Source organism: Rhamphochromis longiceps, linkage group LG14 (assembly GCF_057381845.1).
Source record: "Rhamphochromis longiceps isolate RC_006_pf linkage group LG14, R_longiceps_female_GT1.1, whole genome shotgun sequence".
NCBI lineage: Eukaryota > Metazoa > Chordata > Actinopteri > Cichliformes > Cichlidae > Rhamphochromis > Rhamphochromis longiceps.
In genome coordinates, this window is record NC_140570.1 from 28,537,116 (window position 1) to 28,552,737 (window position 15,622).

Consider the following 15,622-nt stretch of genomic DNA (forward strand, 5'->3'; position numbering starts at 1 on the left):
ATGTTAAACCAGGTGTGGTGCTGTAAGCCGGTTCATCGTAGCTTTTGTTACCCTTTCAAAAACCAAGCTTCGGGTTATGGCACTGGCACGCTCAAATGTGGAGCATCACTTTGCATCGGGGGTTTTCTGTCAGTAGCTTGGTGTTTGGGAAGCTTTGATGCAGTTTTTGCAGAAGTGGATGGTGGATTACAGCCTGGCTTTTTTGCCCACACATGAACAGCAGCTTTTGAAAAAGCTCCGTAAGATGAAGTTCTCTGTGTTTGCTTGCGGATGACGGCAACAAAGATTTTGTCTCGCAATGTCAGAGGTGCGCACATTTATCTCACTGTGCGTCGTGTTATTGCTTGGATGAGAAGATTTTCTTTAGTGATGGAGAAAATCTTGAGACATTGCAGACTGGACTTTTGTTGACCTTATGACTTCCCCCACCCCAGGCTTCTGGCCTATAAAAACAACTTGTATATGTGGAAAAAGTCAGAGTACAGTTTGTAATGTTTGTACCTATGCACAGAAAATTAAAGGTTATGTGCATGTGTGTGTACACATAAAGGCACATTAGGTTTTTATCATGCTGGAGAGATTATGTCCCTCTGGTGCGGGGGTCTGAGCATCTCTGCTGAAACTGCTTTTCTGGTAACCAGGCAAAAAAATGGATGGAGTAACTGTAATATGATTACCGTACTTAATTTAGGAGCAGTGTTGCCTGACATTAGTGCATTAAACAGAAATGTAATGCCATTACTGACGTATTACAAAGTAACACTGCTGACAGTGGAGCTTAAAGCTTTGTTTTCCTGAAAAAGACAGCCCAGTGCAGCTGCGAAACATTTACGACACATGTACGCACTGACCTGAAACCTGAACCCTTCGGGGTGTCAAAGTGTCATTTCTCAGAATATTAATTAAGTTCTACCTTAAGTAAATATGATAAAACAGGCTAATTTTAGCAATAACCACAATAGCACCATACATTCAAGTAACCTGGTTTTACTTGAGCTGTTGGAAGTTCTTGGGGTTAGCAATATAGCCCACATGCTTCAAGGGTTGTCATGTTGTGCGTTCGGAGACGCTCCTCGTCTGCCTTGGTTGTAACGAGTGGTTATTTGACTTGCTGTTGTCTTCCCAGCAGCTCAAAGCAGTCTGGCCATTCGCTTCTGACCTCTAACATCAATAAGGCATTTTCACCCAGAGAACTGCCGCTCGCTGGATATTTTCTCTTTTTCTGACCATCCTCTGTAAACCCTCGAGACGGTTGTTTCTGAAATACTCAGGCCAGCATGTCTGGCACCTAGAAACATGCCACCTTCAAAGTCACTTAAATCACATTTCTTCCCCATTCTGATCATTTGATAGTTGGGATTTTCTCTTTACCTTACAATATAAAGTGCCTTGAGGTGACTGTTGTTGTTACTTGATGCCATATAAACAGAACTATACTGCAGGACATCTTAAGCTGTGCCTAAATGCACAGTTTCTGCCATGTGATTGGCTGATTGGATATTTATATTACTGAGCAGTTAAACAGGCGTACCTAAAAAAGTGGTTTGTGAGTGTTATCATGTCCAGTATCTGCAACACACAACATAAATTCATGCAGGATTTTTTGTTTTCTTTTCAGTGGTATTAAAAAAAATCTAAGCAGATTTAGAGCTGATACAGATTTAACTCGTTATGAACTGATGATCCGTGATGAATCATCCATGATGATTAGATGGAATAATTGTAATAACTGCAACTGATGCCTTTTATACACAAAGAAAAGGAAAAAACAAAAAACCGAGAAAGAAATCCAGAGAAAGCGTGCAACCACAGTTTAATGAAAGCTCATTAATGCCACAGGCAGATCTGATAGACAAGTTATTGCATTGGTCCTAATTCTCTCTCTCTGACACACGCCCACATGTTTGCTCAAGGCGTCTCCTACATCTCTGCCTCATCTAACACGCAAAGTAAGCCGGGTAGGAGCTGAGAGGGAGATCACGATTGCATTTTACAAGCTGGTTATTCGGGCTATATCTGGCGTTTCTTGGCTCCTAGCTGTGGTGTTTCATAAGGCTGGGGGCTGCTTTCATTAATTAGTATTTACAAATATTAACCCCGCATCCTCCCCAGGGGCAGAAGTGTACTGCAGTCATGCTAATGTGTGAAAACAACAGAGACACCGAGGGGACGTCCTGTTTTGCTTCATATCTCAGAGCCTTTTATCAACACCCAGGCTCGGAGTTAAACACACACACACGAAAACACCTGGACCTGTCTCAGCTCACAGCTTTATATCTGGTGGGAAAAACAAAAACAGAAACACAACCTGCAGAAAGCTCAGAGGCGAACTTTACACGAAAGTTAAAGTGAGACAGCAGCAGAAGGCTGGCAGCTTGTAGTTGGGGCTCGTGGCTGTCTGCTGAAATTCACTCATGTCTTTTTCTTTTCTTTTTTTTCTCATTTCAATTCATTTACATACTTAAAAGGGCCAAAACATTCAAGGAGTTCTTGTGACATTGCCAAGTAATCTCTGCGGGAGGGTGATAACATGTCACAGCAGACTACATTTCAAAGCCGATGAGTCGGGTTTGATTTTCTTCTGGCATCAGACTGAGAACTGAAGCCTTTGTTTAGCAACCGTCCTCCTCTTCCATCATCTAAACTCTAAATGATGTCATCAGCCACTGTACCAGAAGTGGGACATCATCAGCATCCGGCAACATGACTCGAGGCTGTGGCACATTAGACGACTACCTCCCCTCTGCAGTGGTTTCATCATCTGTGTTCTTTTTATCAAGAAGTACTATAGGAAGCTTTAGTCAGCCCTGAGCCACATTTGTCGCTAAGTAATGACCGCAGGGATCGGAGCGGACACAAATCACCAGCTAAGGATTGTTTAGCATCGATTAGTTCTGCAGCAAGCACCACAACAGCTGAGTCTGAATACAGCTCGAGATAACAGAAATTTCAATGAGACGTATTGAAGTCTATTAATTGAGGTTCGGTTTGCATGTCTGCGTGAGAGGCGAGCTGCTGGGCTGAATTACATGCACATTGTGAGGCAGGCCATTGTTGTTCGCAATCACACGGAGGCTTTGTGAAAAACTGCTAGGCTGTGTGTACCGGTGGTGTTTTTGTCTGAGCGCGGTTCAAGCAGGAGTCATGAAGCCTGTTCGAATCCTTTTCACGAATGCTTTTATGAAAATACATATGGGAACACGCTGTATCGTAGAGGCGGGACAAGAGGAAATACCCACTCCAGATCAATAGATGTGGGCAGATGGTGTGGGTGTTGAGAAGTACCTTTAATGTTCAGAGGTGGTTCCAGTTTACAATAATGAAGCAATGTGGGTTGCAAGCAAAGTTACTGGGGTTAAAGAGCTCAGGGTTTGAAGCAATTTTTTTTGTTTATGACTGAAGACATTGTAAAATAGAGCTGCGCTTGGTTTTATGGCCCAAAACTTTAACATTTACCAGCAATGCGAGTAAAACCCCTGGGTGCTATAACTTGCCAGCATAAACAAGCGTGCAAGCACAGTTTAGCAGCAGAAGACAAATCCTTTACCCCCCAGAGTTGGTCAGAACTAAACAAAACAACAGGTGATTAGTTAAAAATGTATAGACAGGTGAGTGGTTGCTATAAATGGCGAGGTGAAATTGGTTGCAAAGAGGAATTTTGTGCTTGCAGGGAAGATGACGACTTGTTTGCAAACAGTCACCAACCAAGAGACGGAAAACATTTGCCTTCAAAGCAAGTCTTTGCAAATAAGTTAGCTTCTTCCATGCTAACTAATGAATGTGGCAGTTTGCTAGTAACCAAAGCAATTGTTTGGAGGATTTTGATGCAGCACGCCCTTTTGCTACAGTCAGTAACCTTCAGCAACCAATCACTAAATAAGAACACGTATTTTTTCTTCTTCTTCTTTGTAACTGGAGGTTGCCAACCAGTCTCTAGGCCTGTGACGTCATAATGATTCAAACAGATGTTGTAAACCAAACTGAATGTGTTACTTTAAAGGCTTAATAATCATTTTTGTCAAAAAAGCAACAAAAAGTTTCCTGTGAAGCATTTTCTCTGCACGTAATTTTGGGGATATGTGTAGACATTGTTGCAACTGTACACAAGGGTTTTAAATGTTTCCATCATTAACTCTAAAAGTTTTCTGAGGACTGTTTTCAGGATTAACCATCTTTGAGTCCAGTTATTAAATCTAATATAATCCTGAATAACATCAGTGTCACAAACTGTCAGTGAAGCCATCCAAGTAAACTATACAACAAAAAGTTCTACAGCAGCACCACTGGATCCCTTTGGAGGTCTAGTTTAAATAATTCCAGAACTGTCTGTGTATTTTTTTTAATCTTTCTTTGAACTCTAAAATATCAGTGTTTCCACTGGCTGTGCAAATCCAGTATTAATGAGGCTTTGGTCTAAAACAGGGGTGGCCAACCCGCGGCTCTCGAGCCGCATGCGGCTCTTTGCCTGGTTTCATGCGGCTCTTACGTTCATATCAAAGTTTGTGTTTTGATTTTTTTTATGTTGTTGTTTTAAAATGTGCGCGTTCGCTTCGCTTGAGTTCAATACGGTATTTTCATCAAATGCGCATGTGTGTGAGATGAAAATACCGCAAAGTTTCCCAGTAGGAGCAAGTTCGCCCTTAAAATGGCAGGAAAAAAATGCACAGCAAAAAGAAAATATGAAGATGAACACAGGACGTTTTTAACAGAGTGGGAGAGTTTATATTTTTTTGTTGAACGCAATGGTAAGCCATTCTGCCTTATATGTCAGACGTCATTAGCGCATTTCAAAGATTCAAATCTTCAGCGCCACTTCAGCTCACTCCATGCTAACATCGACCAGGAATTTCCAAAAGGGACTGAACTTCGCAAGCACGAGTTGGCCACTTTGAAAAGTCAGGCAGAAAAGCAGATACAGTTTTTCCAAAAATTTACGAAGCGGTCAGAGACCATAACGCTCGCATCCTATCAGCTGGCTTGGAACATTGCACGGGCTAAAAAGCCATACAATGAAGGGGAGTTCGTTAAAAAATGCCTCAGTGATGTTGTTGAAATCTTGTCTCCTGAAAACGACAAATTAAAACGCATGGTATCAGACGTCCAACTGTCCCACCACACTGTTGAACACAGAATATCGGACATTAACACGGCTATTGAATCACAGTTGCACTCTGACCTTCAAGCATGTGAGTATTTTAGTGTCGCATTGGATGAGAGTTGTGATATACAAGACAAGCCTCAGTTGGCAATATTTGCACGGTCTGTTTCAAACGATTGTGTGATCAAAGAAGAACTCCTGGATATTGTGCCATTAAAAGACAGAACCCGTGGCATAGATGTGAAAGAAACCATGATGGCTGCATTTGAAAAAGCAAATCTGCCCATAACGAAATTAACTGCAATAGCCACGGATGGAGCACCAGCCATGATGGGATCTGTGAACGGGCTTGTGGGGCTGTGCAAAGCTGACCAAACTATTCCTGACTTTTGGAATTTCCACTGCATCATCCACATGGAGCAACTCGTGTCTAAATCATTGAATTTAGATAACGTCGTGAAGCCTGTGATGGAAATCGTCAACTATATCCGCACACATGCGCTTAACCACAGGCAATTCAAGAATCTCATCGCTGAGCTGGACCAAGGGCTTCCAGGTGACCTGCCGCTGCACTGCACTGTGAGGTGGCTGTCAAAAGGCCAGGTACTCTCTCGCTTCTTTGAGCTTTTGGATGCCGTGAAACTGTTTATGGAAAAGAAGGACAAGGACTATCCCGAGCTCTCGGACCTCAAGTGGATTATGGATCTGGCCTTTTTGGTCGACATGCTGTGTCACTTGGACAGACTGAACCTGACCCTGCAGGGTAAGTTAAAAATGCTCCCTGACCTAGTGCAAAGTGTGTTTGCGTTTGTCAACAAACTGAAGCTGTTCAAGACACATATTCAAAAGGGAGATTTAACGCATTTTCCCACTCTGCTAAAAGCCAGCGGGCAAGTCGCCAGTGCTGCCCTGAGTAAGCAAAGAGCCAGATATGCAACGCTGATTGAAAACTTGCACGAAAGCTTCGTGACCCGGTTCCATGATCTACAATTGAAAAGGCCACAGATTACGTTCCTTGCCGACCCATTTAATGCAGAGACCGGCTGTTTGAAAGTCCCGCTAGTCACAGATGAAGCTGCGGCTGAGTTGGAGATGATCGATCTTTGTGAAGAGGACCAATTGAAACCTGCTTTAAGGGAAGGGACCATTGAGTTCTGGAAAAGTGTGCCAATGGAAAAATACCCCAATGTCAAACGGGCTGCGCTTAAGATACTGTCAATGTTTGGGTCAACATACGTCTGCGAGTCTGTGTTTTCTACCCTAAAACATGTGAAATCAAAGCATCGATCTGTTCTGACTGACACACATGTGAAAGAATTGCTTCGAGTGACAACAACGGAATACAAGCCAGATTTAAAGAGGATTGTTCAAGGCAAGGAATGCCAGAAGTCCCACTAAACAACATGCATTATAAAAGTAAATGCTATTGTAGATTATTATATTTTTGTTTGTGGACTTGGTTGAACTGAGAGTTTGTGTGTGTGAGACAGTGCACACAATGTTCATTGTTGAAAATGACTGGCCTGTGGTTTTAGTACTGTAGGAGTCCATTTCTGTCATTAACATGTTGGTGTGTGACATTTACAATAAATCTGGCTGAGCAGAGATGTGTGTATTTTGTGTGTGTGTGTGTGTGTGTGTGTGTGTGTGTGTGTGTGTGTGTGTGTGTGTGTGTGTGTGTGTGTGTGTGTGTGTGTGTGTGAGAGAGAGAGAGAGAGAGAGAGAGAGAGAGGAAAGGATGGGTGATGTTCATGTGTGCCCATGCGTATGATGTGGCTCTTTGCGGTAACACAGTAAAAAAAAAGTGGCTCTTGGTCTCTGACTGGTTGGCCACCCCTGGTCTAAAATGTAAATACATCATTTAATCAAGAGAGATTTATTTCCTTTCATGTCCACTGAGTCGAAATTTAATTTCCTTAACATTAAATTTTTTTAGCCCCATTGAGAATGAAAAAACAAAACAAAACATCTGCACTCTCATGAATTGTTTTTTTTTTCTGAGCCCTGCTTTTATTTATGCTTTGGATTAAGGCTTGGAAATTTAAGCTGTTACTAGAGCAACGATTAAAATATAATCCTTTTGTCAAAGGTAATCAAAAATGATCTTTTAAAAGCATCTTTGGTAATGTGTGTGCGCCTCTATAAGCACGCCTGGAGGGTGGTGGCTTGTCAGCCTATTGCACTACCCCTCACAATTTCTGCGCTCACAGCTGGATTAAAAGTGAGAGTTTAATGGTTTCGCTTTTGCTTGAGTGGAGCTTCTTTTGACCTCTGCTGTGGTCTAATGGTTTCGCTGTGTGGCCACTTCAGGGACCAAGGGGACACTGAGAACATGAGAGTCTTGCTGGCATTCATCGGTGGTATTAAAATAATGAAATAAAAATGAATGCACATGTGACATTTCCAGTTTAAAATCCATCTGTTGTTGGGGAGGATGTGTTCAGTTCCCACAGCTGTAGGGGTGTTTGAAATGAAGCTAAACACAACATCTACACCCATCTGGAGGGACAGAAAACACGATAAGAAAAGCCAAGCACAACTAGGAGGCAGTCACGCCATATGAGCTGTTAGTGCGCGTGCACGTGTGCGTGTGAGAAAGAGCCAGTTATACGAGACTTTTGTAGAATTAACATCGTTTTACCTGAAGAAACGCTGACGAAGGAGACAGTCACTAGTAGTAAATTGGCAACGTTCATCTCCTCACTCTCCCGGTGCCAAATCCGCCGGAGTCTGCAGCTCTCTTGAGGGACTCAGCGTCAAAATGATCAGTTAAACCAAAACTCCAGTCATGGAAAAAAGAAAAGAAAAGAAAAGAAAAGAAAAGAAAAGAAAAGAAAAGAAAAGAAAAGAAAAGAAAAGAAAAAACGGATTTTACTAAAGAAAACTGGCCGAGCTGATGGCTTTGAAAACGAAGTCTCAGCTGGAATATTCAAACGTTTGAGATCAGCCCGAAAAAAAACTTTGATGTCACTCCCAGGAACCCATGACAGCAGCAGGATCAGCATCAGCATCAGCACCGCCCGGGAGGAGAAACCTAATAACAAAACTCAGCAGCATCACTTCTTAGTGTCCGCATGGTCGCTCACACGCACAGCGACTTCTTCCTAAGATGCTCCCTCTGCTGCTGCCGAAAACAAAACAAAAAAAAACAAAAAAAATAAAATAAAAAAGAGGGGGTGGGGGGGCTTAACTATATTTAGCCCGGTCATAAATAAAACAATTCCTCTCCTCTTCCTCTGCTCAGAGTCGGGCACTTGCGGGTTGCAGCGTCAGTTTGAGCGAATATGAAGCGCTGAACATGCCGAGCCGAGCTGCGCACTCCCAGATCCGCAACAATCCTCGCCAACCTCCAGGAGTCTGTGTTTTAAAGAGACAGACACGACATCTGCGCTCTCAAAGTGTACTCACAGGACGGGAGCGTGAAATAAAACTTGCAGAAGGGGCACAGCTGCTGGTCTTATTATGAACTGTGGTAGTATAAGCGTCAGTGTGGAAGTCACTTTTATTAGAAATGATACTTGTGTTTCAGGTAAAGGGTGTGCTTTTAATGTCTATATTGGCTAATGACAAAAATACTGAAAACTAATTATGGCTAATAATGTGAAGATCTTAAAGGTGGTTTTATGTCTAATATTAATGTAAGCCAATAGAAATGCTCTTGGGTTGTAATGTAGGGCAGCATTACAATTTCAGGGTCACACAAAAAGGTTGAGAACCAGAACGAGTGGGTTAGAGGGTAAATCCTAGACTTAATGTTCAGATTCCAAGATCTAAACTCTCAGTAGAATAAGTTACATGGCAAATATGGGGATTTTTAATGCCTTGGCATCAGCATAGCTTGGCCAGAACTGCATTGCATTTTTGACTTGTGAGTCCATCCATCTCTTTAACGCCTGAATAAAAATGTCCTCAAATTTGTAACAAACAAATACTTGGACCTGGAAGATATAACTTCCTTTAATTTTGGTGATTCAGGTCAAAAGTTCCTTTAGTAATAAAAATTAATTTTGGCTGCCGCTCAATAATCTATGAAAAACTACAGACATTTTTAGATCAACATCCCAGGATAAAGTGCTGAAGTGTTGACGCTTTTCTGGTCATTTAATCCGTGCGGTAACTTGGTAACAGCAGGACAAGTTAAATTCAGTTTTATTTATTTAGTTTTAGTTCACAGCCACAGTCATCGAGCAGCACTTTATATTGAAAGATAAAGACATATATAGACCAATGTTACAGAAGAAACACCGCCAATCAGACCATCTCTACTGAGCTAGCACTTGAGGACAGTGGGAAGGAAGAAGTCCTTTTTCACAGGAAGAAATCTCCAAGAAAATCAAGCCCAAACGGTACAGTGGGTGCAGGAGCAGTCTGAGATTAAGAGAAAAGATTTCGCTGATGACAGAGAGATGATAAATAGAAAAAGGACAGACTACAGCAGTTACTGACATGAAGTTGTGAAAATAATAAGCGGAAAGTGGAGGAAAATACTCAGAGCGTCATGGGTCCTCAGCAGAAGCAGAGACTACAGCAGAATAACCAAGGGATGTTTCATGGCCACCTGATCCGGCCATCCAGACATCATTTTAGTAGTAGACAGGGTGTCTGTCTCCTGAACCCAAACTGGGAGCTGGAGAGAGGAGCCTGGTAGTTTGTTCTACTTTTAGAAACTAGGAACCGCAAGAAGCCTGCTCTCTGAGAAGGAAGCGCTCTGTTGGGACCATATGATACTCTGAGGTCTTTAAGATATGATACTGTCTGATCATCTAAGATTTTGTATGCGGGGAAAAGGATTTTCAAGTTAAATCTGGGCTTAACTGGGAGCCAATGACGAGACAATAATAAGAGAGAAATATGATCTCTCTTTCTAGCTTCCATTAGTACTCTGTGTACTTCAGTGTGTTGAATCAACTTAAGGCTTTTCAGGGAGCTTTTAGGACAATAGCCCTAAATACAGTAGAATAGTTTTTCATAAATCTGATTCAGGATGTTTCTAATTTTGGCACTTTTGTTTTCCATCAACTTCCATCCAGGGATACAACCTGGACCAGATGGTAGTCTATTACAGGGCAAACACAGAGAGACAGACAACCATTTACACCTACAGACGATTTAGAATCAGCCTGTAACCTAACATGGATATTTTTGGACTGTGGGAGGAAGCGTGGGAGAACAAGGTACCGGCAGAACATGAAAAATCCACACAGAAGAGGCTCAGCACCAGGTGGATTCAAGCCCAGACCGTGCTCTAACCACACCACTGCACCATGCCGCCTAACATTAACTTAATTATTTATCAGTCATCACTACAGATGTTATAAGAGTCTGGGCAGACATGGACATAAAAGCATTTTGGGATTCAGAGTCTTGCTCAGGAACACTGATTTGTGACTCCATGCTCTGCACAATGCTATTTTAAGTTTCCTCAACCTCAATAAAAGCTAAATTTATTCAAGTAAAAGGCTATGTTTTCCTTTAAAGTGACACCAAAACAGTGTCAGTGAGGTAAAGTTTTTAATGATTAAAACTTAAATTGAGTTTTTTCATTTCTATTATCACCTATTAAATTGATATTTGAGTCATTTTTAGCCACTAGTTGTTGTATTCACTTTATTAGTTCCTTTTTCTTGACACTTCACATACATGAGTCTCAGTTTCTGGAGGCTCACAAAGATGAAACTTGTTCCTCATGCTTGCTTGTGCATTTTCCCCTTTTGCTATAAAGCCCCTAATGAGAGGTGCTTCCGACATAGAAGTAACAATCTGAATTCGCGACAACTGCCATTGTTTATCCGTAATCACTCCAACACCTCAGCACAGCCATAATCACTCTCTCACTTTCATCATCACTGTCGCTGCTGCTGAGGCTGATAATGATGACAGAGAGCGTCAACCGTGTGTGCTAACATGTCCTGCGTCCTCTCCACTTCACATCATCTCAGTCTTGCTGTTTGTCATCCACTCCCTCATGTCGAGATTTGTTCAGCAGCTGCTGTTTCACACCCACTCTTCCACAATCTGGCCCTGCTGTAGCCTCTAGAGTTTGGCCGGGGTCTTTCTCTCAGGGAGCTCTGGACACAAACAGCTCCCTTGGGGCGGGGCCCAGACCCATTCCTCGGTGCTGTTGCTTCATCTCCCTCCACCTCATTGTGCTCATGTCAGGTTGTGAAAGTCCAGCATGATTGAGAGTGACTTTTGGATGCTTGATGCCTGCTTTCCTTTGTCCCTTTCAATAGGACTGGAAATTGTGCAACAGAAGAGGGGGTCCAGATGTCTGTTGCATGGCAGGAGACAAAGAGGGGCCCCACAATAGATTCGATCTCTGCTTCTGTGGAAGTGTGGACCTTATTAAGGGCCACAATGGCGAAGTAGGTATAACACAGAGGCATCTCAACAAGAGAGTGGCCAGAGTCCTGGAGGTATCAGGTGGAAATAAAGATCTTATTTTCCGTGGAAAACCTCAGAGAAGTCATCAGTAAATAATGCTGACCCGATTAACAACATTCTGCTTAGATGTAGTTAGAGTTGTGTCTTTGATGTTTTCCTTTCTCCTTTGTGAACATGCAAAGATAATACAGGAGTACTTCCGAAACTCCCCTGTTTTACTTGTTTGTGCATCTTTCATTAAATCGGAGTTCTTATGAATCAGTTTGTTTTTCAGCGCATTAGTGAATAATCAGTGATAGTCATTAGACATTCAGCCAAGGCTGTAGTTATTTGTATATGCCTGCTGATCAGCTCAGCTTTGAAACATTTCAATTAAAGGAGCAGATGATGTGGGAGAGAGTGTTGCACCTATTGTGTTCAGAAGGTCGTGGAGCTCATTCAACAATAAGGTTCGACACTGGCCGGGTTTCTGTTTGAATGTGTTGTAATTACAACAAAATTTTGGGGAAAATGTGAAAAAGAAAATTTGAATGAATTATGTGTGACCACTGATATTACAGTTTTTCTCGATTGGTTTGGGTCATTTCTTGAAACCGAGATGACAATCTCAAAACCATAAGGTCATTTGGCCAAACAGTCTTACAGTTCTGCCCAACAGTATAGCTCACTAGCAAAATCAAATATCCTTCCCCAAACTCTTCGTCCATGCTTCAAAAGCAGATTCCTTTCCCATATAAAAGGTCAGTACAGTCAAAATAGCACAGATCCTTCTCAATTGCCTTGGCACATGTGCATTCATTTAGTGCTTTTGTCAAAATAACCTGGATGGTTTAGCACAACACCATGGATCCCCTGCAAAAGCTCACACCTCTCCCAAAAGAGTTTATCCATGTGTCAAAACTAAATATCCTTCTCATATAAATAGTCAATGCCCCCAAAATGCATTATACCTTTGGCATTGTTTAAGCACTGCAAGTCAAAATGCTTAGACGTTCTGTCACTGAGGCACAGGTCTAGCAACAGAATACCACTATGAATAAAACTAAAAGATGTTACAGTAAAATCAGCCTCCAGTAAACCACTCATACTCAAGGAAACTGTAAACATACTTATCCGTACAAAGAAATGTTAACATTAGAGAACATACTGTGAAAAGAAAACATATACAGGATTCTGTAAATGTGAACAGTTATAAACACAAACAAAAAACAAAAAAACCCAAAAAGAACTCTAGCCTACCATACTGTAAATAAGGTTTCAGAACTATAGTACAGTAATATTTTCAGTGGTCGCCATTGTCACCCTCTCCTTCCTGGCCACCATCCTCATCCCCCTGGCCATCGACGCGCTGCTCACTGTCAGGCCATAAATTCTCATCCATATCGTAACGGATATTTTCCCTTGCGATGCAGCGAGGGAAGAAACGGCGTGAAGGTCTCAACCATCCCCTACATTGATCCCCTGTGATGTCCTCACATGCAGCATCCATTGCATGCAGCAGGGCCCTCTGGTCTTGAGCCTGATGCTCATACACCCTCCACCTCCAAGCTGAAAAAAAAAACCCTCAATTGGATTTAGGAAAGGAGAGTAAGGTGGAAGAAACTCCATCAGCATCCGGGGATGGGTGGTGAACCAGGTTCTGATGCGTGGGTCGTGGTGGAAGTTCACATTATCCCACACAATGACACTGTCATGGTCCTGGGTCGGTGACCCAGCGCTTTTAGTTCGTTATCATTTTCTTGATGATGATTGTTTAAGTTCTATGTGTTATATTCAGTCTGCCTCTGAGTCCGCGTCTGTATCTGTCTGTCTATGGTGTCACCCCATCTGTTTGTGAATCTGTCTGTTTAGTTCAATGTCTTGTCTGGTTCCATGTGTCTGAGTTTCCTGTTTTATTGTGAAGGTCTGTGTCATATGTGAGTGTGCTCAGTTTACGTTTCCCCTGTCCCGTCAGCTCAGATTCCTCCCAGCTGTGTTGGACTTCGGGAGGTCTAGAGCAGGTCCACTGCCGGTTCAGATAGAGGGGGAGGAGGTGGAGGTGGTCAACAAGTACAAGTACCTCGGGCTGTGGGTGGACAATAAACTGGACTGGTCATGCAACACAGAGCACCTGTATAAAAAAGCCCAAAGCCGACTGTACTTCCTCAGGAGGCTGAGGTCTTTTAACATCTGCAGGAAGCTCCTGAGGATGTTTTACCAGTCGGTGGTTGCTGGAGTACTTTTCTATGCTGTGGTGTGCTGGGGGAGCAGCACAGCAAAGAGGGACTCATCCAGGCTGGAGAAACTGATCAGGAGGGCTAGCTCTGTGGTCGGCATGAAGCTGGACACTCTGGTGACAGTGGCAGAGAAAAGGACATTAAAGAAACTGATGGACATTATGGACAATGCCAGGCATCCTCTGCACACGGCCATAAACAATCAGAAGAGTCTGTTCAGTGACAGGTTGCTTCTCCCAAAGACAAGAACTAACAGACTTAAAAACTCCTTTGTCCCACACGCCATCAGACTGTTTAACTCCTCTCTGGTGGGGAGAGGGAGGGGAAACAGGAGGACAAAGGAGGGAACAACTAAGCTGTAGTGCCTCTTCACCTCACTGTACAATACCTTTTGTGCAATACTTTTGTAAATAGTCAACGGTGCAATAGACTCAATACTTGAAATGTGCAATTCACTTGTATTTTTATTTTTATTCCTATTTATTCTATTTATCCCCTTCGTATATTTTATTTATATTGTCTCTGTATTTATATATATGTGTGTGTGTATAACTCTGTAACTTCTGTCGGTGCTGTGCTTTTTTGGAAATCGAATTTCCCAGAGGAACCCACCCGAGGGATTAATAAAGTTCTATCTTATCTTATCTTGCCCTCCTGTCTCTCATCCCCTGATTACTGGTGTGTGTATTTAAGCCCTGTGTGTTCTCCTGCCTGTTGCCGGTTCGTCTGTGTAACGCCCTGTCAGTCTGTTACCCTGTATTCCACGGTGTCCTGTTCGTCGTCTGCGTCTCTCTGCTTCTCATCCCGTTATCATATGCTCCCAGGTCTGTTATTTTTAGTTCTCCCAGTTTAGGTGTCTTTAGTTATTTGTTATGCCCCACTGTTTGTTTGCCACTACACCTCTGTAAATAAAACCACCGGTATCTCATCCACTGCCTGCATCTTGGGTCCTTCTTCCAACTCCACACGGCTCGCCTCGGCAGCCGTGACAGACATAATGTGGTAGCTGAGGTCCTTCTTCACCTCTCATTTTCTGGGATCAGATCAGTATAAAGGTGGTCCAAAAAATTGAGGAGCTTTTGCGTATTGTAGGGCCCTAAACTGGGAATGTGTGTGGCCACACCTCTTTCTGATATGGCGGCACACATTGTTATATTTGCTCCTCGCTGGCCTGGGACATCCACAGTGGCTCGGTGGCCAATGATGTTACGGCCACGCCTTCGACCTTTGGCCAGGTTGAAGCCAGCTTCATCAACGAACACTAGGATGTGAGGGGTTTCGTTGCCTTCTAATGCCATTATTCTCTACAATAGAATAGAAATAAATCTAATCAGTCAAGTAGAGACAGATACTGCAGGGAGGATCTAAAGTACTGTAAAAACAGGGAGTGGACAACTGAAGACAATTTCTAGGCAAAATGCTCTAGTCACACAAAGCTGGATTCTGAAGGTAAAAAGGATAACGCAAAACAAAAAAACAGTGGTAACCATGTCTTACTGTAATAGTGTTACAATGATAGACAACCAGTAGTTGACTTACATGCACATACTGGTACCGCAGCCCTTTCACTCCGTCAGTTTCTCTCAAATGGTACCCCGTAAATCTGTTTCATGGTCATCTGAGATGTGGGAAACTGCTCCTTCGTTAGTTCTACTTTCACCTGATTGATTGTCAAGTACTGTCGTAACTTTATCAAATGTTCCAAGACATACTTTCATGGTATTATATCTCTGACTAATTTTGACAGTTGAACAGACAATTGTGCATATGATGACTTACACACTGAAACCATGCTGATATGTTTTGGAGTGAGTGACCATTTCACTGAAAAATCAACTAATCAGTTTAGATCACCAAGATCTATTTATTTGGAAAATGTGCTAAATGTGGGCTCATTGTGCTAACTGTAGCTACTTGTACATAA

General features: G+C 42.5%; 1 protein-coding gene across 2 annotated transcripts in view; it reads right to left on the reverse strand.

Moving 5' to 3' along the window:
• LOC146654318 (roundabout homolog 2) overlaps positions 1-8,972 on the reverse strand; it is an 80,305-nt gene extending 71,333 nt beyond the window's left edge. The window contains exon 1 of one of the 2 annotated variants that reach the window (XM_085379507.1): positions 7,740-8,972. In XM_085379507.1, the coding sequence (XP_085235633.1) occupies positions 7,740-7,794 (55 nt within the window). In that variant the 5' untranslated portion in view covers positions 7,795-8,972. The remainder of the gene's footprint in view (positions 1-7,739) is intronic. The other variant, XM_085379508.1, reaches the window with a different exon arrangement.
• Positions 8,973-15,622: the final 6,650 nt, after the last annotated feature.